The sequence below is a fragment of the Lissotriton vulgaris genome, chromosome 8 (assembly GCF_964263255.1).
Source record: "Lissotriton vulgaris chromosome 8, aLisVul1.2, whole genome shotgun sequence".
In the NCBI taxonomy this organism is placed as follows: domain Eukaryota; kingdom Metazoa; phylum Chordata; class Amphibia; order Caudata; family Salamandridae; genus Lissotriton; species Lissotriton vulgaris.
The window spans coordinates 653,636,092-653,662,584 of NC_141696.1; the positions used below are offsets into that span (position 1 = coordinate 653,636,092).

The 26,493-nt window shown below is 44.8% G+C and overlaps 1 protein-coding gene across 1 annotated transcript in view; it reads right to left on the minus strand.

Annotated features, from left to right (window-relative positions):
• LOC147697847 (zona pellucida-like domain-containing protein 1) overlaps positions 1-26,493 on the minus strand; it is a 496,253-nt gene that overhangs the window by 326,449 nt on the left and 143,311 nt on the right. Inside the window, exon 4 of the mRNA XM_086934524.1 lies at positions 23,640-23,824. Coding sequence (XP_086790650.1) covers positions 23,640-23,824 — 185 coding nt within the window. The remainder of the gene's footprint in view (positions 1-23,639; positions 23,825-26,493) is intronic.

Genomic DNA, 26,493 nt, shown 5'->3' on the forward strand with positions numbered 1-26,493 from the left:
CCATCTCAGTCATTGGGAATTACCCTCCATGAAGTCGACATGGCAATTAACTGCAGCAAAGGGGGGAAGGCCCCAGGACCCGATGGGGTCCCGATTGACCTCTATAAATACGATTTGGCCCTGTGGAGTCCATTATTGACTCAAGTTTTCAATGCTGCTGTCGACCACAATACCCCGGCAACGCGGAGTGAATCCATCATTATTCCAATCTACAAGAAGGGAGATAGAGGAGAGCCAAAAAACTACCGCCCTATCTCCCTTCTGGATTCCTCTCTTAAAATCATGAGCAGGGTCCTACTGATACGCCTGGAAGAGTGGGCCGAAAATAATAACATTCTTCCTCAATCCCAATATGGCTTTAGAAAGGGCCTCGGCACAATTGAACAGTGTATTAACCTAAACCTCCTAATAGGAAAATACACTAAGGCCAAATCAGGTTCCTTGTTCCTATGTTTTGCGGACCTCTCTAGTGCCTTTGACCTGGTGGACCACTCCCTGTTGTGGACAACCCTACTTGACATGGGCGCACCCTCTGCTATTATCCACTTCTTAGCAAGACTTTACTCTAATCTATCAGCCCAGATTCGATATGGTCCAGAAGGGGAATGTACAAAAAAGATCAAGGTTAAATCAGGTATCAGGCAGGGGTGTGTCCTGGCCCCATTGCCTTTCTCCTTTTTTATTAATTCAATGGAGCAGGAACTAAAATATGTCCAAGCAGATGCACCGCAGGCAGGAGGCCAACCTATCCCAGTGCTGCTCTACGCAGACGACACTGTTCTACTATCTAGAACTCCGATTGGCCTCCAGAGGCTTATGAACTGTTTTTATGATTTTATACAGGGAAAGAAACTCAAAATTAACAACTCAAAAACATTCATTATGGCATGTGGCAAAAAGGTAAACCATCTCAAGCCTTTTTATTTTAAAGAAAACCGAATTGAGGTTGTGGATAATTTCTGCTACCTGGGCATCACCTTCAAAAAAGGAGGGTCATGGACCCCAGAGCAAATCAATGTAAAAGCAAGGATGGGGAAGGCTTCTCTAGGTGTTTTCCGTTTTGCCACCAAACTGGGTAGTCGACGGATCCCAGAGATGTTAAATATTTATAGACACAGATGTGCTTCAATAGCTCTTTACGGTTCAGGGGTGTGGGGACATTGGTCCCCAAGGGACCTGCAAATATTGGAAAATGTATTCTTAAAACGATTACTTTGCCTCCCATCTTCGGCATCTACCGGCCTTACCCACAAAGAACTAGGGTTGGACTATATAGCCGATTTAATTGGACTGAGACCTTTACTGGCATGGAGATCTATTTGGAAGAAGCACGAAACAAGCTTTACCAAAGAAATTATCAAAGACTGTCTGCATTTGGAAAAAGTCCATAATATCCCCTGGTTAAAGTATGTGATCACTACCTATAGTGAACTTTTTGATATGGACGTATGTAATGATCCTGCAAGCGTAACTACTTTTTCCAAACAGGAGGTCAAAGATGAATTCTTGAGGGCGAAATCCAATAAGCGTAAAGTTGCCACAAGAGACTACTCAACCCACGCTTTTTATTCTTCCAATATTAATGAAGGTCTTGGGCTACCCCATATCTTAAAGTTATTTGTAGACGATCACATCAATTTGTCCTCTCCAGATTTAGACTTGGTATTGTACATAACTTGGTGGCATTCACAACGATGAAAAACCATTCTGCCACTCCTTGTCCATGAGATGGATTAACCAAGCAAAGTACTTTGCATTTTCTGTTAATTTGCCACCTGTATAAATCCCTACGTATTTTTTTATCTTAAACCATTGTTTAAAAAATATTCTGTGTCTTCTACGGTAAACGCTATGAAACTCTTATTCTCACTTGCTAGACCGGACCTATGTTTTTTAACTGCAACCTTTATTCTAAAATCTATTACCGCAAGAAAAAGTATGGTTTTCTAGTTATACACCCATTTTAATCCACTGCTGCAAGTCTATGTTTTTTGGTATTAAGTAATGACACGATATGTACTTTCCCTGTGTAATACTATATGTGATTTGTTTTTAACTTGTATACTTTTATGATGTTTTTATAACAATCGAATAAAGTTTATAAATTAAATGAATGGCTACAGTGAAGCCTGTTTCAACTCTCTTTACATCGTGTCTAAGGCACTAGGTGAGCAAAAAAACTTGTTTCCGAAACAACAACAAATTAAAAGTGAAAGGAGAGAGTTGATAGTGTGCAGCAACTTGACTGTGTAGAAATTTATAATTACCACAGAGCAGTGACAAAAGATAGGTTACAACAGTCTGAGGAACAGATCTACAAGCTTATTGTGCCACTTTTGTGTCACTTTTAACATGGGAAAAGTGGCGCAAGGAGCTTGTAAATGTGCGTCTAACTTTTCAAAAAAAACTCTCAACTTCCGACTGCGAGTCAATGGGGTGCAACAGTATAGGTACGCAATATTAAGTACTCACATTAAAATTCACTTTTGACAGGAGTTTCGCAACTCAGTTTACGGTGATCAATCAAATGTCCTTTTGTTTGCTTCACCAAACATCCTTCAGGATCAATCACGGCATATCAAGCAACAGCAATGGATTTGTCCGCAACGTATTAAATATACTTTGACGTATACAAACAAAGTTCAATTGAAGTTATGAACTCGGATGGACGCAATGTTTATACAAGGTAAGCACAGTGGCCTAGATAATAAATGCCTCCAATTAAATGCATTAGAAATAAATCGGCGTATTTACAATCCCGTTGTACCACTTTTGTGTCAGTAACGCAGTAGGCACTTCCATATAGACACCACTTGAACGCGGGACTATAAAAGAAGTGAAATGTACCAGGCACACTGCACACGTAAAATTGTAGTGTTACCTTGACTTGTAATGTTTCACCTCATTTACTCAGATCTACATCATTTTAAACTCTAATTTTTTGTTTTGTTTTGCAGATTACCTATTGAACGTCTTTTGGAGTCCACATCACAATTTGTTTATAATGTTTTATTAAAGTTATTTGTGTACTTGTTTATTATATTGTTATCATTAAGTTACGTTTACAGTTATTGTTGTTTTAATAAAAGTTAATCAAAAAAACTACATACTTCTTTTTTGGGGAGGAGGGGGACTGACGGTCCACAATAAAAATAATAGTTATAATTTGAAGTACTATAGTAAGATGTTCAAGAGTAGGGTTGAAAAGTACTAACTGTACAATAAGTTATATTTTCTCTGGATGGACTACAACATAGAAAAGAAATCAAACTAAAACAAAACAATGTGTACCAAATGTACAAACCTCTTGTGACATTTTCCCCTGCAAACCTACCACCCTACAAAATTAAGTGTGTGGGCCTCAAAAACACCCTTCAAAACACGGAAACAATCAACCCCCAAAGATTTCTATATTGTATGAGAGGGGCTGTCAGGCCCTCCACCTAGTGCCCTGGAGTCCACGATGCCCAGACCCGGTTGCTGCAGTGTCTATTGGGGGAAACAGCCATTACAACGCGGTCATAAGCACGCGTGATCGTCACCACGAAGCCATTAGCATGCATATGGCTTTATCACGCATGCTTTTACAACTAGTATACATTTACCACCCATGATAAAGGCATAAGCATGATAATGGCTTTTTGGTGACGGACACACGTTGTAATGGCTGTGGCTTACGTGCTTCAAATTAGTTTTTAGGTATGCGTGTGGCCATGTCTGATAACATCGGAGGCCAAGATCAAACATTGTGGTGTCTGTGGCAGGGAATCTCATCGATCACAGAGAAGATAGGCGGAAGGTAAAATGAAAGTACTAGGTATAAAAAAAATAACAGAGGAAGCTTCTAAAATGGCGGTGCACGGAGTATGTAATCAACGTTTGGCGCCTCGGCAATACGTTTCAAATAAATATAGATAGAAAATAATTATTAATATATTACAAAAGAATAGTAGCGAATGACACACACGGCCCGGGAAAAGAAAGCGGCAAATTTAATACTGAAATGAGGACAGCTTTGCTTGGCGAACTTGAAGAAAAAGAAAGAAACATGGGCTTGGAAACGAGGCTGCGCATGCATAGAGAGTACAACTGGTACACAAAAAAAACAGAAAGTTTCACATACTATCATAGAAATATAGCTCTTTTTTTCACACAAGGCACAAGATGGCGGCCAACACTTCCTGGTTGAAGTGTTGACAAACAGTTGACATCCAATCAGCATGCAGCTCGTGCTCATAATTGTACGGATTTCTGTCCATGTGCACTACTTTGTCTCTAGATAGCACTTTTAATTTTCTCAGGAACTACTGAACTGATTTACACCATTTAACAAAAAGCACAACAAACCGAACTCTACCTCTCTGCCAAATTTGATGTAATTCCGTTCAGCCCTTCGGGCTGTAGCCCTGGCTAAAGGTCCCTATGGAAAATTGCATGGGGAAAACATGTTTTGGGACCCCCTTCTTTCTTGGCCCCCATTTGGCAATTCACCCCCAAACTTTCAGGGAAGGAGCATAGCAGAGCAGGCCATTTTCTTGGAGAAATTTGCGAAGATTCGTCCACCGGCGCCAAAGTTATTCCAAATAGAATGTTGTGGATTTCCTATGGAAACTAGGTCCTAACTATAACTACCTAATGGCGACAGCCAGTAGGTAATATGTGTGTGTGTGTTTATATATTTATATCACAAACCACTTGATGCGATTGTTTCAGAACACAAACAGAGTCAACAACAATTGCAATCAGTTTCTTTTTTAAATTCAAGTGCACTTCAGCCATGACACGTTTCAGCAGGCATAGCCACCTTGTTCACAAGGTGTTACGGCGTAATCCTCTAGTGGCCTTTACATACCATGTGTGGGACTGGCCTGGAAAACAGACTTAAGTTGCTTCACTGCTGTTTTCCGTGTCAGTGTCTATTTCAAAAGAAAATAAATCTTTTTTAATTTGATAAAGCTTTCCTGCGTGTTAAAGAAAATACTGTGAAGCTAGTACATTCAAAATCTACTTTTTTAGCTTTTATCACAGTTACACATTCACGCAGTGTTTTCCATATGCCTAAATAGTAAACAGACTTTCTTTATTTGCCACTTAGGAGAAATATCTCCTACCAACACTATTTGTATGCAAAGAAAAAATATATAGATATAGTGGCTATAGTAGACAAGCGTCTACAAGTTTCTTGGACTTTCTAGGCTGTAATATAAAAGGCAAGTGCCTAAATTACAAACACACAATTATGTAGCTGGAAATCCATAATTGCTTTATAAAATCCCAGGCAAGTCCCCTTTTTATTGTTCATCTACTACAGGGATTTGGCCAATTCAACGCAGAAATCTGTTTGTGCGTTCTATGAAAGGACATTTTTAATAGTACACAATACTTTCAATAATAGTTACTCCATATTTAGTAGTTGTCATCCTAATTACTCTCTCCAATTAGAGATCATAGCAGTTCATATTACAGGCAAGAGTGAAATTCTTCTGTCAAGTAGAAGAATATAGCGTGTCTCTAGGGTGCGCAACGCTCCCACCCTGCCCCCCCCCCCTCTTATATTAGGTGGAATTGCATCTATCACGAAATACATGATTTGAGTGGGGTCTCTATTGTGGGATACTTTGCAATTTCAGGCTACCAGGTACGATCTATCCGTGTTGGATATTACCCTCATGTGCTGAAGAAACCTCTTGTACATCTGAGCGTAGTACTTCCCACGAACTAGAGGCCACAGGTGCATGGACTTGATTCTTTGCACATACATTGCGAGGTCAGTTTTACAATTTAGGAGCTTCTAACCTTGATCTCTCTTTTGCTAAAAGGAGTGGAATATTTGATTGTGTTTTTCCAATACTGCAAGCTCAACACTTGCTGCATCGTTTGAATCCCAGAGATGGTTTCAACCACCCTTGAGTCCTCTCACTTTCAGGGCTTGATTTCGCCACTAAAGAATGAGTAGAAACCCTGTCTTAGTGGTTCTTAATCCAAATAACCTCATCAATAGAGAAAAAAGGATTAGAACTTTAAGGAACTTATGTAACAAAGTTACTCAAATAGTGACTGAAGCAGGGCAATTTCAAAGTAGACAAGTGGACAAACTCAATGAAAACTAAAAAGTGATTGAACAGAATAGGTTTGTATACAAAATATAAAATTTATTTCCTCCCGAACGGGTTACAACCTAAAACATGGTTAAAAATTAATGCATTCAGGCCACCCAAGAGTGGTCAACAATTGCAAAATATACTTAAAAACAATCCTAACTACAAAAGTGAACACAGTCGACGCAGCGTTTCGGTGTTTTTCTGTCTTCACACCTTCTTCAGGACGTTCACACAATAGAATTGATGTCTGTTAAACGAGTGGGTATTAACATCACTCGGCAGACAGTCTGTTCTTGGCGGTTTTGGATTCGCATTAAGCTGTGTACTTTTTGTTTAAAATATCAGAAATTCAAAGTGCCCGGAGGAGCCACCGAAGTTGATTGGATTAAAAACCTGTTTTTAATTCAGGCTGCCTCTAATGATTTCGTGGCTTTTAGTCATTATACTGATGTATCGATTCTTCTTATGGTACAAAAAACCAATATCTTGCTCTTGAAAAATGCAATCGGCCTCCCTGCTCCTCCGTGCTTCAGCGTTTCGGTAAACCTCCGTGATGATGTGGGATATCCCACATCATCACGGAGGTTTACCGAAACGCTGAAGCACGGAGGAGCAGGGAGGCCGATTGCATTTTTCAAGAGCAAGATATTGGTTTTTTGTACCATAAGAAGAATCGATACATCAGTATAATGACTAAAAGCCACGAAATCATTAGAGGCAGCCTGAATTAAAAACAGGTTTTTAATCCAATCAACTTCGGTGGCTCCTCCGGGCACTTTGAATTTCTGATATTTTAAACAAAAAGTACACAGCTTAATGCGAATCCAAAACCGCCAAGAACAGACTGTCTGCCGAGTGATGTTAATACCCACTCGTTTAACAGACATCAATTCTATTGTGTGAACGTCCTGAAGAAGGTGTGAAGACAGAAAAACACCGAAACGCTGCGTCGACTGTGTTCACTTTTGTAGTTAGGATTGTTTTTAAGTATATTTTGCAATTGTTGACCACTCTTGGGTGGCCTGAATGCATTAATTTTTAACCATGTTTTAGATTGTAACCCGTTCGGGAGGAAATAAATTTTATATTTTGTATACAAACCTATTCTGTTCAATCACTTTTTAGTTTTCATTGAGTTTGTCCACTTGTCTACTTTGAAATTGCCCTGCTTCAGTCACTATTTGAGTAACTTTGTTACATAAGTTCCTTACAGTTCTAATCCTTTTTTCTCTATTGATGAGGTTATTTGGATTAAGAACCACTAAGACAGGGTTTCTACTCATTCTTTAGTGTCAAGTTCCCCCACCTGTCGCAAGTAGCAGGGGTACCTCCATTTCTTTTGAGACTAAGTATTGATTTCGCCACAGCATCTTTCAATGAGGGTGCTCTAGGAAATGTCAGTGGGGAAAAATTGGGAAGATGTTGCCCTATAACTGGGTCGGCTTCTTATTTAGCAACTCATGAAATTCCCTATTCTGACGAGTGTAAGTAGTCAAAAAATGCATCTGGGGTTCCACTTTCTAATTTTTAGTACTTTTTTTAGCAATTAGAAGTTCCTCACATTTTTTCCAATTTTTTTCATCTATACTAATATAATAAAGAGAGAGCCCAAACCTATGAGGCGGGTAATCTCAGGACCCACAGCACCAATCACAACACCCACTACAGCGTTGGAAAGGGCAGTTGCAGCAGAAGGACATAGGCTATGCAGGCGCCCACCATATACATTTAAAAGGTAAAAGAACCGTGCAAGCAAAGTAGTCCCTTGTGGGCGTGTCTGTGTTGTGCTGTGGGTGTGTGCTGGGGACGTGACAAACACTGGGGGCGTGTGGTACGTTCCGCTCTTCATGCCATGTATCATATCGTGTGCTAATCCCACCCTGCTCCCTTTAAATACCCCTGAACCCCATAATCATAACCCACCCTTACTCCTTAAAATACCCCAACACCCTTAAACACTAACCCATCTTAACCCTAGAAATATACCCTGTACCCCAAAACCCAAACCTATCCCTAAACCTTAAAAATACCCCTGTACCCCAAAACCCAAACCTAGCCCTGAACCCTAAAAATACCACTGTACCCCAAAACCCAAACCTACCCCTGAACCCTAATACACCCCTGTACCCCAAAACCCAAACCTAGCCCTGAACCCTTATAATACCCCTGTAACGCAAAACCCAAACCTACCCCTGAACCCTAAAAATACCCCTGTACCCCAAAACCCAAACCTAGCCCTGAACCCTAAAAATAACCCTGTACCCCAAAACCCAAACCTACCCCTGAACCCTAAAATACCCCTGTACCCCAAAACCCAAACCTAGCCCTGAACCCTAAAAATACCCCTGTACCCCAAAACCCAAACCTAGCCCTGAACCCTTAAAATACCCCTGTACCCCAAAACCCAAACCTACCCCTGAACCCTAAAAATACCCCTATACCCCAAAACCCAAACCTAGCCCTGAACCCTAAAAGTACCCCTGTACCCCAAAACCCATACCTATCCCTAAACCCTAAAACTACCCATGTACCCCATAACCCCAAACTATATCCGAACCCTTAAAACACCCAAACACCCCAAAACATATACCTCAGTACCCCAAAACATATACCCCTATACCCATACTTACCTAATCCAAACATTAAAAAAAATGCTTTTACCATTCATGCATTTACAACGAATTTCGTTGTAAATGTATGTGTGGTAAAAGCATATAAAATGTAATGCCTTGCGTTATAATGGCATTGGGGAGTCATGGTACTTTCGTACTGAAAGTATGCGGAGTGATGGTATGCAGAAAGAAAGTTGCGGAATAATGGGGGTTTACCTTCCCCCGGTGAGTACATTGGAGGCACGGCGGCCCACATCTCCGGCAACATACTCATATTTTTTCACCACCCATTTGAAAAATGCACAGGTCTCTCTCATTGATGGCGAGCACCGACATACACTTTTAGACACAACTCCAGCCACAAGTTCTAGAATTGCGAACTTTAGAGCTGGGGAGCTACGTTTGAATCTCGGCATCAGCTCAACATCCTGTGATTCCAGGCAAATCGCTTTGTCTCCCCGTGCCTACCACAAATGAATGTGTTCTTCTGTAATGTAAATTGTGCTCATGCCATGTTGTCGAGTTTGCGCTATATAATATTGCAAGGAAAATAAAGTAGAGAAACTCACACACTACTGAACGTGCATTCTTAGGTGCATCAGCAGTGCACTGTGAATCAGAACGTTTCACAGGCCTGTCACAGATAAGAAATGCTATCAAAACGAAATTCTACAAAACAATATACTACTGGCCGGCAGCAATTCATACCCGGACAACGTTGGGACGGGCTGCTAGTATATATATATTTTACACCACATGCCATTACAACGCATTTTTAAAAACTACCATTACAACGCTTTCCGTTCCAACACATACCATTACAACGCATACCATTACAATGGATAATACTTTTAGGGTAACATTAGGGTAAGTGTTGGCTAGTGTAGGAGTAAAAATTACTATTCCCACCCCAGTGAGTGCAACAGTAGGGAAAGTTTTAGTGTAGGGATAAGAATTACTTTCCCCGTGTACCCCAAAACCCCTACCCACCCTAAAAAAATCTCCATTACTTACCTCATAATGCGTTGTAATGGCATGCATTGTAATGGTATGCTTTGTAATGGCATAAGTTGTAGTGATATGAGTTGGATGGCATGCATTTAAATGGCATGCGATGTAAAGGCATTTGCATTATAACAGTTGCGTTGTAAAGGTAGGTCATTGTAATGACTGCCTTGTAATGGCTGTTTCCCACTTCAGTTTAAGAAAAAAGTCTTCCAAAAAATGTAATGAATGTTGTGTAAAATTAAAAGTAAATAATAATAAATAATAAAGAAAAATGGAAATGTTCTAAAATATTATCAACAGGTAATGAATATACACATTTTGTGATGCACTTTTCACAATGCCCATATAAGTACCACAGATGCTAGTCAAGTGACTAATTACGGCGCAGTCTGGTACTGGCAACTCTGAAAGCCTTAATCTAGTCAACGAGTGGACATTGGATTCTTACAGGTCGAGTGTGATACCCTGTAGGCCCTTAGTTGCACATACAAAGAAGCAAACCCCTAGAACAATTGTAATTTCTGCTTGGTACTTGTCACCATCATATGGTGGATGGTAAACATTATCTCCCTCCTCAGGAGACAATTTCCATTAGCACACACATCAGTTAAGAATTTGAGTGTCAAAGAGGACTCTGATCATTACTGTTTCCACTATCAGGATTCTAGTCAAGACCCGCTTTTGTACCTGAAACATTTCAGTTATTGTCTCTCTTTTCTACCCTTTCCCTTTCCCATTTGTGTCTCAGCATGCCACACTTTTTGCTCCCTGGCTAAACTATGAAAATGCTATCAGTCTAGGCATTCCTGAATGTGCGATTTCACATATTAGAACATCAGTATAGTGCTTAAGATGGGGAAAATGTGATCATATCTCATCTTTGGAGAATTGAATTCAGCTAAAATCTCTTTTTTTATAGACCACATTCTTATTATAGGCTTCCAAACAGTGACAGAAACAAAGTACATTCACTATACAGTGGCATCAGAAGTAAGGCAATGTTACATGCTATATTATTCTCAAAATCACATCATATACATAGGAACCAGCAACTCAAACCCTGTTTCTCCATGGCCTTTAGATTTCAGTGTAATAACACAAATCCAGCAGCAACATAGTCATAACAGTTTCAACCTTCAGCACAGGTGTCAGCAGAAGTAGACATTAAATAGGCTGTCAATGGACCGCAGATGTCCCTAAGGTGTGATGCCGCCATCAGTTTCTCTGCATATAGCTCCAGGTGCTCCATACAACATACCATATCTTTAAACCATTGCAGCAGTTTGGGCGGGTGCCCCATTCCCCCGTGCATAAAAACTCTGCATTTGGTGAGTAATGACATACCTCCACAAACCTCCTATGCGCTGACTGCAACTGCTTTACATATGAAAGCATATTTTAAGGGATAGGAGAAATTTCTTTGGATATCATATTCCTGAGGACTCTAGTGACTTTGAACCAGAATTGGTTAATTTTGGAACAACTCTACGACAGGCGTAAGAAGTCAGCCTCCCCATACCACATCTCTCACAATTTGCATCAGGCCTTAGGCCATAGCTAGATAGTTTAGCTGGGGTGTAATATGTCTGTTGGAGGTATTTAAAATGTATGATCTGAAGCTACAATTGGAGTTAAGCATCACAGTAAGCATGCAACAGAACCCACATTCTTCACTTGATCCAAACCCCTATTCCACTTGTCTAAGGCAGTCTGCTCTACTCCACGTCCCTCTAGCGGGGCAGCTTTATATAGTGTGGTGATTATGTGTCTACGTGTTGATGCAGTGAGCCGAGCCTGAAGGGTGGGCAAGACCGCCGGCTCTGCAGGGAAGAACCACAAGTGGGGTCTCTGGTTGCTGTCTAGTAAAGTCTGGCAAAGAGAGGAAGGATTGATCGGGAAATAAATCTCCCATGGTCATGTACCAAGTGTCTCTTAAGAGACATTCCATGTTATAAGCGAAAGTTGTTTACATGTTATATTTTCTCGCTGGCTCGATAAAAATATGTAGATAGCTTAAGATGTGCCATGAACATTTTGGTGCTGGTGTCATATAGTGTCACTGTATGTTCAGTACTCAAACCCATCAACAACAAATCCTCTCCCACCACCCATCTCAGAATCCCAATCATGCTAAAGACATACCACAGTAACAACAGTCCCTATAAGAGAACATGAGAACAAGATCATCTATTAAGAGACCCAGGTCCCAGTTACCACCCAAACCAAACAAATCAGTGGGGATTACCCATTGTGAGGCAGCTAGAGTTCGTTCAAACCTCCCTCTGTTGGGGGGGGTGGCCAAGAGTGTTTGTAAGTTGGGTCATAAGCCGGTCGCAGAAATACTTACTTTATATAAATCAAATGCCGGTTAATTACAACCTATGGGGCAGGAGTATGGGGCTATAAAAAAAGCGGGCAGATACAAATTCTGGAAAACAGATATTTAAAGACTATTAATGGTCCCTATTAGCTCCCCTACAAAATTCTGTCACTCCAAACTGGAAGTGGATTATATGGAAGACAGAATTAAAATTGCCCCATTCATTTTATGGGAGAGGGTGTGGTCTTCAGAGGAATTGTCATTTACTAAAGGGATTATTAAGGAATGTATGAGCTTGGAAAAGGCATTGTCCATCCCTTGGCTCCGTTATATTAAAAATGCATTCAATAAGATTGGTCTAGGAAATTATTATAACAATCCCAAAAGTATACCAGCTAACATGAAACCAATTATAAAAAATGATTATTACAAAGAATTAGAAATGCTTGAGTCGGTTGACGAGCTTTTAGTTTATAGGCAGCCAAGAGGCCAGGAATGCTATTTATCTATTAGCACCCATACACAATCACGCTTCCTCCTGACTAGGTTTGGTTTCTGCACAGTGCACTTTCTTCTGGTTTTTCCTAAACCGGTGAGCTCGTGTGAGAGACTGACTCCTTGTTCATGTGATAATGTAGCCCAACAAAGCACAATGCACTTTATGCTCTTTTGCACATTATATAAGGATATAAGGGCCCGCTTTATTAGCGAATTTTGAAGGAAATTTGTCTTAGTTCTTATTAAGACGGTTTTAATTATTTATTATCCCTGTCTTTCGTTGCCATCTGTAGTGCTGTGCTTAATTTAATCAGAACTGCATTATTAATTAGGAAACATCATCAATTGTGTTAGGGAAACCGGGCAATGCGATTGAAGGGTTTAAACCCATTCTGTTGGGGGCGTGGCCAAGATGGCGGGCTGAGCGGTCGCACTCGCTGTGAGCTCCGCCGGACCTGAGCCCTTAACCTACTAATTTCGCACTGGTCTCCCCCCCGGGACCCTGCATTTAGCGAGATATCGGCGCTGGATGTCGGAGTGGAGGCTGTGAGGGCGGAAATCGCCGGAATTGGAGTGTGAACGGTCCTGGAGTCCCTGCCGGGAACGGAGAGGGCCTTTGGCCCGGAGCAGAAGTGGAGCCGAGGCTTAGTTTGGGAGACCGTCCGCTTTGGTGACTGCAGAGGAGCCGCCGTTGCTTCTCGTCTGGCCCCGACCTTCACCGCAGCACCCTACCCTGCGACGAACCCCGAGGAGTTGAGCGGCTTGGCGCCCGGAGGCAGGGCATCGAAGGAGGGAGCCGCAGGACCGGGCACTACGCGAGGCCGTGGCTTTGGCCTACACCCCCGGACGACGAAGGCTCCAGGAGTCGCGAGGCGCAGCGCTCGCCCGATAACCCATCGGGAGGACCCTCTGGGTGCGGGACTGCATTCCCGGATCCGCAAGTACTGAGAAGGGAGAAGAGGGTCGGAAGACTTTATACTGTGGCCCAGGTGGATCCCGCACGTGGCGCCGAGACTGCGGCCTACCTCTCCGGGAGCCCCGGAGGCGCACTTGTGGAGGTATCTGGCGGAGCTTGGATACCTGCATCCCCCATGGAGGCGACCCCTCGATCGACGCCGATTCCCCACCTTTGAGAGGCTAGAATAGAGGGCGTCTGGTGTGAAACATCCGGTACAGCCTTGGAGGTAAAGCGGTGGGGCGTTGGGAATTGGCGCGGCCCCCCCATGCTGAGGTGCCTGATAAGAATTTGCCAGACCGAGTCGAGGGGAGCCATTTGAGGAGGAGTCGGGGACTTTGCCGGTGGTGTCAGCGGTGGTGGGCGAGGGCACAGAACCAGGCTGGTCGGGCCTGGAGACTCGGGTGGGACGCCGGTCCCCGGGTTGAACGGATCGTGGGTCGCCCCATTGCTCGACGGACGAGACCTGCTGGCAGTGTGGACAGAGACCCCCGTGGCTGTTGGTAGTGGAGGTGCGGAGCAGTAGCGGCCTGGCCGGAGAATCGACTAGCGGCTTGGTCGAGGCCCCACCGAACGTTCCGGAAGGCGCCCTAGTAGACTCAATGGCGAACAACAAAGGGTCCAAGAAGGGGGATCGCACCCTGCCGGACATGTTGGGCAGAACTGCCGCGAGACAGGATAGGGGGCAGCCATCTCCGGGTCTTCCGGGCGGCTCCCAAGGAGCGAGTGGAGGGGAGCCCCCGGTCACGAGATCCTTCCTTGAGTCCCTCTTCGGTACATTGCGGGACGACTTCCAAACCCTCAAGCAGGAAGTGCTGGGTGAGGTCCGTGAGATACGACGAGAGGTGGATGGCCTAGGAGAGAGAGTGGCAACGGTGGAGGGCGCTGGCCATGCCAGGGATGAGGAGATTACGCAGTTGCAGCAAGAGGTTATAAGGCTCCGGGACCAGAATCTTGATCTTCAATCACATACCGAGGACCTTGAAAACCGTTCCCGGAGGAACAACATCCGAGTCCGGGGCGTTCCGTCCCGAGAGGAGGGGGAGGATGTGGCTGCATACCTGCGGGACCTATTCAGAGAGGTGCTGGGTGAATCGGCTGATTTCCCTATTCGTATCGATAGGGCACACAGAGTGGGCTTACAGCGCCGGGCCTCGGCGCCCCCCGGACATCTTAGCCTTCCTGCCGGACTACCCCCTGAAAGAACGAATACTTCGCGAGGCACGGAAGAGATCGTCCACGGACTTAAGGGGTCACCATGTGGCACTCTACCAGGATCTCGCAGCATCCACCCTGCAGAAACGCAAGGCCTTTAAAATTGCGACGGATTTTCTTCGGGAGCATGGCACCCAATACTCCTGGGGGCACCCTTTTCGCCTTATTTTCCGGTGGAATGGGACTCTACACCAGCTGCGTTCCCTTCAGGATACATGTGGGGTGCTGGGTATCACTGCTACGGACGACGGAACATTCACACCTCGCCAGCGCCGTATCACCAGGGATGGCTGGCAGACGATCCCTGGCCGGCGATCCTCGGCCTCCTCAACGAGACTGGGTTCGCCCACTGCAGTGGCGGACCTGGATGATGCACCACGAGCTGTAGCCGCCGACGCAGCGACAAGTGAAGTTGCGCTGACAGCTTGAATGAACTCCGGGGGGAGATTGACATCGCCATGACTGTAATGCAGGTTTGAGGGTTCGGGGGGCGGGGGGCGGGGTAGTGCGTAGTGGCTGGACGTCCACTTTTTTGACTTTCCACAGGCTTGTCTGCTACGGACCGGACTTGGACAATGGTTTCTGATGGGTTGTTTGGGGGTCGGGAGGGGGGGGTCGGGGTTGTTGGGACAGTCCCAGTTGCGGGTGGGGACAGGGGTCAGTTTGGAAGTTGGGAGGAGGGAAACAGTTCTTGGGGGGATTGGAAGGGGGGGACAGGCAAGGGGGAGGGATCCGGGTGTTGGCGGGGGTGGGGGAGGGTCGTCCAGTGCACAATGGGATTTCTTGTTATTCAGACAATGCATATGCTTCTTGGTTTGCTCAGACTTGACTGCCGCGATTACAGTTTTGCCTTTCTATTTGACTTGCTGAAGAGTGGGGGGGACGGGGTGGGCTGTCCAGTGCTTGTTGGGGCCTATGGCTACCTGGACATTGACTGGGCCTCTGGTTCTGATCGATCACTTCTGCCCCATACATGATAGTGCTCTGTTCCCTATTGTGTCACCTCTATCACACGGCAGCATTTGTGCCCTTGTTGCCCTGGTACTATGGGGCCCCATTGCTTCCTGCTACACCACTCTGCATGCCTCCTAACACTTGCAAGGTAGTGACTCTGAATTTCCGGGGGCTGAATAATCCAGTCAAGAGACGGGCTGTGCTCTCACTTTTGGAGAATACCCAGGCAGACATTTGTCTTCTCCAGGAGACGCACCTCCTATCACAAGACACGCACAGACTTCGTTCTCATAAGTTCCCATCACAGTTCTTCTCCTCCTGTACTACTAAAACGGCTGGGGTGGCGATACTAGTAGCTAGACACTTTAGGGGATCGGTCCTCCACAAGTTCACCGAACAAAAGGGCAGGCTCCTTGCATATCGGTTCAAGATAGGGGGCCTCCTGTTTACGATCGGGTCCCTATATAGCCCTAATGAAAGGCAGGACTGTTTCTTGCAGACCGCGATCGAGGATATTACTTCCTCCCAGGACCGTCATATTATACTCGGTGGTGATTTCAATATGGTCTTTGACTCTGCAATGGATAGATCGGCGCAACGCTCCCCGCAGGTAGGGGAACTCTCAGCGGACCGTAAGGCTCAACTGGAGGAGGTTGACCTCCTTGATCTGTGGTGATACGTGCACCCCACGGACAGGGACTACTCGTGCTATTCCCATGCGCACAAGACGTACGCGAGATTGGACCATCTTTTAGTTACCTCCCCGGTGCAGGCGCTAACCTCGGGGTCAGAGATAGGTGTGATCTCCCTCTCGGACCACGCCCCTGTTGAGGCTACGTTGTGTTTGCCGCCGACCGTTTCTCGGCCCAGAACATGGCGTCTACGTGACACGCTGTTACATAGGAAGGAGGTGGTGGTCCGTATTGAGGAGGCGATCCGGGACTATCAATCCCATAATGACAACGCCGACACTATCCGGGCCACGCAATGAGCGGCGCTAAAGGCGGTGATTCGTGGAGAATTTTTGGCAATTTCCGCGGCCGACAATAAGGAACGGCAGGTCAAGAGAGATGAACTCACGGGTCGGGTTAGAGAACTTGAGCAGATACACCGTAGGACTGGGGCTCCCCGGATTTGGAGGCAGCTTAAGGAAGCGAGGAAGCTTCTGGCGGCCTTGGATCTGGACCGGGCGGAGTATGCGGCACTCCGGCTGCGTCACACCTTTTATACTGGAGGAGACTGCTGTGGTAAATTGCTGGCCCACAAGCTCCGGGTGACACGTCAGAACCAGCTAGTTAAGGACATTTTTGATCAGGCAGGGAACGTGGAGACGGAGGACGCTCGGATTGCGGCCGTTTTCCGCGATTTTTACAAGGGCCTCTACACTGGGGAGCCCCCGGACGAGATAGCTATGACTGCCTATGTGGATTCAGTTACGTTGCCATCCCTGGATCCTTTGCAGGCGGAGTATTTGGATAGAGACATCCGGATAGAGGAGGTGATCTCTGCTATTGCCAGACTTAAACATGGCAAGGCGCCTGGGCCGGATGGCTTCACGGCCCTCTATTATAAAACTTTCTGCACATCTTTAGCCCCCATGCTCACGCATCTCTTCAATTCCTTTGCTGATCCCGGAGCTATTACTCCTGATCTACTTCGGGCCTCGGTTACGGTTATCCCTAAGCCTGGGAAGGATCCGAAACACTGTGGGTCCTACCGGCCGATTTCTCTTTTAAACATTGATTTGAAGCTGTACACTGGGATTTTAGCCGCGCACCTAGATTTCCATTTGCCCGGTCTCATCAACCCTGACCAAGCAGGTTTTGTCCCTGGGAGACAGACAGTGGACAATACAAAACGGATTGTCCACCTTTTGGAGAAGGCTTCCCGGATTCCGGGAGAACGAATGATGCTGGCCCTTTCTGGAGCGCGTTTTAATGAAAGCGGGGATAGGGGATAAGTTCCGATCCATGATACTTAACTGTTACAAGCAACCATCTGCTGTAGTCCGGGTTAACGGGTTTACATCCGCGACCTTTGGCATTGAACGCGGCACCCGACAGGGCTGCCCGCTCTCGCCCTTACTCTTTGCTCTTTACATGGAGCCGTTCGCTCAACGGGTGCGTGATAATCCTGCGGTGACCGGAATCCGGATGGGGGGCTTCACGCACGCTATCAGCCTCTACGCAGATGATGTCATCCTGTCCATTGACGGACCCCGGACGGCCCTTCCGGCGTGTATAGAGGAATTGGACTCCTTTGGCACAGTGGCGGGGTTTAAAATGAATATGGGGAAGTCGGTGGCCTTGGACATCTCCCTCAAGCCGGCTACCAGAGCCTATTTGCAACACAGATTTCCTATGCTTTGGTCTTCGGGTGCAGTACCTTACCTGGGGATTCAGATTGCCCTCACTTTGTCGACCATGGTGTCGGCCAATTATCAAGCCCTAGGAGCAAAGATTAGGGAGGAATTAGGGCAATGGAATCGCGGGACACTCTCTTGGCTTGGCAGGATAGCTGCTGTCAAAATGACGATTTTGCCACAAGTACTTTATCTTTTCCGGGCCTTACCGCTCCAACCGCCGGTTGGGTGGATACCGCAACTACAAGCAGATGTTTCACGTTTTGTTTGGCAGGGTAAGAAGCCTAGAATGCGCAGAGCCCTCTCGCTGCTGGCCCCTGAGGCGTGCGGTTTGGGGATACCAGATTTCCGCAAATACTTCCAGGCTGCGCAGCTCCGTTACCTAGTGGAATGGAGTAGATGGGAGTCCGATAAACATTGGCTCTTCCAGGACCAGGCGGTGGCGGGGAGACCTTTGCAGGAGATTCCTTTCTTGCGTCGTCCCCATAGGCCTAAGAACCTTTACGCCTCCTTTATTACGAGGGTCCCCCTACGGGTATGGGACGCTACTAACCTTCCACACGGTCTCACCACGTTCCCGTCCCCGCTCACACCGCTAGTGGACAACCCAGATTTCACACCAGGACTGGAGAGAGGGGCGTTCACGCATTGGAGGCAGGCGGGGTGTCGAGCCCTGTGCCATTTGTATAGCCCTGAAGGGGTTGTCCTCTTCTCCCAACTCCGTCAGGAGTTTTCACTACCGGAGAGCGACCGACACCGCTATATGCAGGCTCGCCACTGGGCCCTCCAGCCGCAAGTGAAGGAGTCAGCCAATAGGCTTTTTCTTCCTTATGAAAAGTGGCTCTTATCGCGCACATCGGATGCCAAATTGATCACAGATCTCTACAAGCTTCTGCAACCACCTGCAACACACAGTTATCACCCTGGGAGGGAGCGCTGGGAAAAGGAACTGGGGAGGACACTGAGCCCTAGGGAATGGGAGCACATATCTTATAGGGCAAGGCACTCGGCATACCACATGGGGCTCACTGATACTCTGACCAAGGTCTCCACCTACTGGTATTACACACCTGAACGGGTCCACAAATTTGATCATAGCAAGGAGGACACATGTTGGAGGGGGTGCGGGCACCGGGGGACACTCACGCACATTCTATGGGACTGCCCGTTGCTGGAGCCTTACTGGAAGGAAGTGTTGGATAATATAGATACACACTTCAACATTGAATTACCTCGCTTCCCTGCTTACACCTTGTTGGGGCTTCCAAACGGATTGATGTACCCCCTTAGATCCCGCAGGGGCAGACAGATAGCGATAGCTCTAGGCTCTGCAGTCCAAAACATTTTAATACACTGGCATACTGCAACGATACCCTCCACCACAGGTTGGCTCCATAGGCTGTGGCATGTGTTGGGAATGGAGAGAATGTCCCTCACTGTGGCGGGAGATGTGGAACAATTCAGGGAGCTCTGGCAGCCATTTCATTCCCTATTGCTCGCGGAATTTAGAGAACTCACCTGCCCTAGGTACCTCCGCCTTCTGCGGCTTCCAAGCCCGATGGAGCCTGCCCAATGATCTGTTACTGAACTTTTTCTCCAAGTGAGGCATAGCTTGATGTTTTTTCCTTCTGATTGGGGACTGTGCACTGGACGGGGGGGGATCGAGGGGAAGGGGGGTTGGGGGAAGGGAGTTGGGTAGTTGGGGTTTGGGGTGGGGTTGTGCGAGGAAAGTCATTTCATGCTGTGACAGAACATGATGTATAATCCTGTGGGGGCGTAACCCGTCATGATGATCTTGGCTGAGGGTGCACTCGAGCTTTGTGGGTTGTTTTCCGCCCTGTTGTATTGCTCTTTGAAGATATGTCTTGTCCCAACATGTTATGTCGAATAAAATACTTTAAACCTAAACTCATTCTGTTATTTTCGGAAAGTCATAGAATATGCTGAAAGTTTAAAATAATGTTTTAATTTTTATATTGTGAAATCTATATATTTATCCACCCCAAATATTGCATTGGACATTTTAAATATGTTTTATGTATGATGCTTACTTTTATGATTCAATGAATCGAATAAAGTTATTTGATGATGAGTTTGTATGTTTATCAATGAATATGAGAAAGTCTCATAACAATTTGTGGGCGGGTTGGTAGCCCCACCCCTGGCTCAGTTGGCTCGCAAGTCTATGTACCCTTATTGTCCGAATGCAGCCACACCCAGTATTCTACAGTCCTGCTAATCTTACCATAATACTATAGTCTTCTCTGTTGCAGAGGTTCCCATCAAACCTCCAACAGCGCCCTCCAGCTACTCCCGAGTATCGCTCCCGGAAGCAGTTCAGGCAAGGTTCGTTGCACAGGGCCAACTAGAGCCCCTATCCCTAAACATGACATGTGCCATCATTTTGCAGGAGACTTCTCGTCCAGGTCCTTCTTGTTCCGCTGTTGAGATGTGATCTTCTTGACAAATTCCACTGCTGCCCTGGGAGCCGTGAAGATTCTAGATCCGCCATGATGCTCTATGTGCAGCCAAGCCAGATACAGTATGGCATATGGATTTTTGCCAGTTGTAGCTTTTTCTTCACTGGTCGGTACTCCTCGCTTGCCCCTGGAAGTTAGCAGTAAAATCTGTGAAGAAAGGTATTGCATTCCCCTGATTGTTGTTTTTTTTTTCTTTGACCATTTTCAGGATTGCATTAGAGTTTCCGTAATTCAGTAATCGTGCCACTATAGGATATGGGTGGAGGGGGGTGCCCCACAGCGTTCTTGCCACAAGTGTTCTATGTGCCCTCTCTACCACCAGCAGGTAAGAGAAATTTTCATTTTTCTTATACATTGACTCTGGGATCTTTGTAATGCCCAAATTGTTGATGCTGGAGCAGGCTTCCAAGTCTTAATTTATAGCCTGTACTACAGGCAACACTTTTTCCATATTAAGGCTTTTGTACTCAGAGTGCGGACTCCATCCTCCGTGGAGGAAATACATTGTTCCGCTTCATTGAGGTGTGTTGTATGCTTCTCTAGTTTCATGGTAAGGTGATCCATTGGGATATTTAAGGTGTCAATTTTCCCATCAATTGACCTTAGGCTTTGCTGCATAGCTTGTAGGGTAGTCTCCAATGATGGTGCATCAGCCAGTGGGCCAGCAGCTCCCCTATACTCAGACAGGTTCCACCTGTTCTTCCCAGTTTTGTTTTCGAAGGTTAGTCTTGGCTGGGTTCCATCTGCCTTCCCCATTTTGTTGCTGGTTGCACCACTTATTCGGTATGCCATTTTGTATATTTTGAAGGCCAATTGCAATACACGCTCAGTGGTCCCAGTTTGCAACCTCGATTCCCTGTCACAGGCCATGCAGGCTATTCTCCTTTCTTCAGGCCCCTCTTGGTTGTCCGTTACAAGTTTACGGGGCCCAGGCCATGCCCCACAGGTAAAGGAACAGTGCAGACGACCATTCCCTCGGCTGTCCTCTGCATCGCACTTGTTGCAGGGCTCTAGTTGCCTCCTACTGCGATTATCTCAAAGGGGGTGTCCCCCTGATTGGCCAGTAGGACTCTGCTCCATCCAACACAGTCCTTCCTTTCACTGTGTTCCTCTGGGGACACCCACCCTGCCCCATGCAGGAGAAGAAGTATGTTCCATAACACAAGCACTATCTTCAGCTTCTTATAGCACTGCTATCTTCATGCCCTGAGGCCCCGCACTGCCGCTCCAGCTGAACTCCTGCTTTACAACTCACCTGTTCCTCCTCAGGCCTAAGCCGTCCATCAGTATCTTTGCAGCAGTTCTCCTTTGCAGGCCATGGCCCCGGCACACCGCATGTTTATATTCATCAAGGATCACTGTCCCACTGTCCCTTTCTGCAGCACCCTGCCGCACCTCGCCACTCCGGTAGTGTTACTGCTGCCAGCAATGTCCTCAGGCCAGGCTGTGTCGGCTATGTCTCTTGCCAAAAAAAATCCCAGAGCTAAAGCAGCGCACTACGCCAGTGCTCGCGGTCTCTGGTAGTCTTCAGTGTCTTCTCGCTCCTCTCGCTTGATCAGCGAGGTCTGGCACAGCTCTGATATAGTTTACTTCCTACCACCTGTATTTGTTGCAGTATCTGTGGCTTCAGGCCAAGTTACTTTCGGTGCCCCACTCCACCATCCAAAGGTCCGCTTCCAGCTCCTGTCCCCACGTGGTCTCAGTCACCAGCGTCAGTCACAGCAATTTCCATCATTTAAGGAGCAAATACACTGCATCACAGCAGAACATGGGCTTCTATTGGAATCATCAAGGGCATATTATCAAGCCCATTATCGCCGCTTTAGCAGCAGTTTTCTGTCGCTAAACCGGCTAAAATTGTAACGTCATTCCTTGATAATATGCCTCTACGTCTTTTGCATATTCTCCTTATCTCGCCACATTTAATTCAGGACGTAATTAGTATCGATAACAAGGATTAATGCTGGATATTTGAACTTGGCCGGCAGAGCTGCACGACAGTGGGGCTATCTAGCCGCGGGCTCTCTAGCTCCTCAAGGGTTCAGCGCACATCTCTATCCAAAGTCCAGAGACATTTTGTTAATAGCAGACTCTAACTCTTATAAGCCAACATTAAATTCCCTGAGTCTACGACCTCTAAAGCAGAATCTCTAGGTGATTCACTTCATTTACTGTTCAAGACTTTGGTAAGGACTTCACAGTTGGTCTTGTCCCATTATTAAATTTGCTTCCTCCTGCTCTTCCGTCGGGGGAACATCATTTTAAATTTGTCCAGAGCCCTAAAATGTGGGTATTTCGTCATTGTTGCCATTTGAATTTTCGAGAAGACCTATGCGGCTTGAGACAATTAGTGATCTAAATACAATCAATAGACAATTGAAGTTTATACTGCTCTGACCGTGTCTCCTATCCATAATAATTGCAAATAAAGAAAAGTATCAAGTACACTGTGGGATATTTCTGCGTCCATTTTGGTACGACTCTTTCCTTTATCTTACCTACCCTTTTGCTTCATTTCTTTGTCAAATGCCTTATCCTGATGTTCTAAAGGCGATCTCCAAGAATCACCATAATATATCAACCTCTTCTCTACCACCCAAAACCATGTAGAAAATAAAGCAGCTACATGGAGCAAGACCGATGGCTGAATACCCTGTTGGGAAATATCTGAACAGTAATGTACTGTTTAATGGAATCATTATATTATTTTCTATTTCTACACGAGCTTGGTATTTAAATGTAACACATTCATTATTTGAAAAATATATTTCTGCACATCTCAGCTATAATATTTAAGTACACAGCATTATGATGCCATACAGTTCTTGTTGGCCCGATAAAAACTTTAAAAATAATAAATAAAATAGAACAAACTCTAAGCAAATATTCTAGAACTATACACAGAAAATATGTTATACTGACAGTACAGAGACAAATAGCAAAATCAGAGGCTCTTTGCAAGCAGGTAATAGCCAAACTACACTGTATTGTCAGTGGTTCTTATCCAATAGCAATTCTGAAGTCTGTATGTTAAATCTAGCAATCCAAATTATGTATACAATTGGGTACAGCAGTAGAAGATCATCAGCAAGCATTGAGTCACAAGGAAATATAAATGATGTAGCTCAACTTACACATCCATCCTTGTGTTATTCAAAAAGTATTCCATTGGGTAAACACAAGAATACAAATATGTAAGGTCTGGGTTGTATGTTACTATGCCCAAAGTGAAGTCTTTAGATCGGACCACTCCACTGATGTTAACACTTTGAATGTTGGAAAAATCCTTGAAAATACCATCTCCAAGGGTACTGTTGATCTATAATTTGGGACACAAATAATACATTTTTGAGTAAAGACATTGAAGTATAACATGTAGGCTCTTGTTTCATACATTACGATTTAAGAAGCTATTTCAAGAGAAAAGACATACAGCTAGATTCATGAAAGAGCCGTTTTGCGAGTCCTTAATAGCGATTATTAAGGAATCGCTATTAAGGACTTGGAAAACGGGATTCATGTAGGAATCGCTAAATAAATGCGATTCCTACACATTCCGTATTTGCGAATAGCAAATTGCTAATCGCAAATAAGGAATAACTCCCCATTCATTCCTATGGGCCTAAAGGAATAACCCCCCATTCATTCCTATGGGCCTAAAGGTTCCTTTCATGGAAATAGTGCTCGCAAAGGGCCAGATTCTGAGAATCTGGCCCTTTGCGAGCGCAATTTTTGCATTTGGGATTCATCATCCCAAATGCAAAAATCGCTATTTGCGAAATCGCATATTTGCGAGGAATTGCATTTAAGGAATCTCTATTAGAGATTCCTTAAATGCAATTCATTAACCAATTTTAAATTGCGAATTCACAATATTTGGCCGCTATTTACCACGAAGTCTGACTTCGTGGTAAATAGGGAAAAAATAGAAAAAAGCACTTTAGTGCATTTTTCTCTGTTGCATGTTACACACACACATGTCCTTTGGACATGTGTGTGCGCAACACCTGTGTAAATTTGCATTTCAGGGGTGCTACAGGGTGTCCTTTGGACACCCCTGGCACCCTTGAAATCGCTATCTTATTTGCGATTAGCTAATTGCTAATCGCAAATAAGGAATACTCCCCATTCATTCCTATGGGCCATTAGGCCCATAGGAATGAATGGGGAGTTATACCTTATTTGCGATTAGCAATTTGCTATTCGCAAATAAGGAATGTGTAGGAATCGCAATTTATTTAGCGATTCCTACATGAATCCCGTTTTGCAAGTCCTTAATAGCGATTCCTTAATAATCGCTATTAAGGACTCGCAAAACGGCTCTTTCATGAATCTAGCTGTATATGTATGTGTATAAAGGGTTGAAATACTTTATTTCGGCTGAAGGACATAAAAGTTTCATAGCAGTACAAACATTCAAAATATGATCTAAAATGCATCAATGAGTATGTATAAAATATCCTCAGTAAAATAATCATCAATCTTTGGATAAAACAATGTAAACCGGTCATTAAGCATTCCATTACATCCACCCCAATGTGTACACTTTTTAAAACTGACTAAAACTTTGTTTGGTACAATTAAAATAGCTGGTTATTTTGTTCAGTTCAAAGTACTTTACAAATATGGGTGCTTTGTTCATTGCAACATCATCGCTTTAGCCCCACTTTGCTTATTATTAGTCCTACTAAAAACAAGTATCAGGATAAGGCAAATATTACGTGCTGTGCTCGTTGTCAAGCACCCTCAGTGCCTCTTGGTGCTTCCTAAATCCCAGTGTATTGCACAATGGTCAGATCTATTTCCTCCTTGCCCGGGCATATACTGGGCAGAAGAATAGGATCTGTTCTGTATTTTCAGTGGACCCTAAAGTGTATGTAGTGCATAAAGTGCAGAAATGGTCTCCCCGCCAACACCCAGTTTGCTGTATAGCTCTTGGTCTGCAGGGTGTTGTACCTTAACTTCAGATACAGAGTTCTTGTTAAGTACGGTTGTACATTATCAAGAAATTCTTAAAAACTCGGGTTCGGTTTAAAAGTAAGGAATTGAGTTGTTAGCCTTCCAAATCTTGGATTGCAATGGGATGCATTCAGGATATGTAGATAATAATTTCTCTTTAGTACGTCTTTGCAACCAGATGTTAAGCTATGCAGCTCTGTCCAATGTAAACTGAGGCTCAACTCTAAGAGCCATTTCTTTACAAATCTTAGCCAGGGAAAAGTGAAACATATATCAATGGCTAAGAGTTCCTTACACCTTCTCTGTATGCCACTAATGCGGGTGTTGTCCATAAGCGTATCCAATAGAAAAGTGGTCGCGATATTGCAATTTGCCCTATGCGTTTTATGTTTAGATCATAGAATATTGGGATAAGTGGTGTTGATGAGATTTATGTATATATTCTGCGTTCGCATCAATCAGAAAATAGTAATTGCCTTTCTAATGTGTAGTGAAATTCCATGTTGCTAATGTTTAGACCTAGTCTACTGTAGTAGCTGTCTATATGAGAGACCTCATGTTACGCTAATGTCATGTACATACACATACATACATACAAAAGAAAAGGGCACTTTAGATGAACCCACTTAACCAATTGGCTATTGGAGGTTTTTAAAGGTCATCATTGGCTGGGCGGGCTTTCTAAGCCTTGGCAGATCATGGAGTTTACATCTGACTTAAAGTAGATGCCGTATCTAATCCCTCCACCGTCCATCCATTCCCTCTTGCTTTCCCCTTGCCCCACTGGACCTCTTTACACCACTCACCCAGTGCGGGATGTGGCCCTTGCTGCCCCACACTGCCACTTGCGCTGTCTAGCAATTATTTTAGCTTTGCCAATACTTGTTAAATTGCTTCACATCATTGGCAAATCCAAATAAAACCAAAATATTTCTGTACATGGGTGCTTACTTATTATGGCCATCACTTTATTCATGGCTCATATTTTTAAAGATATTTCAATTTTTTATGGTTTTAAAAATAACTTAA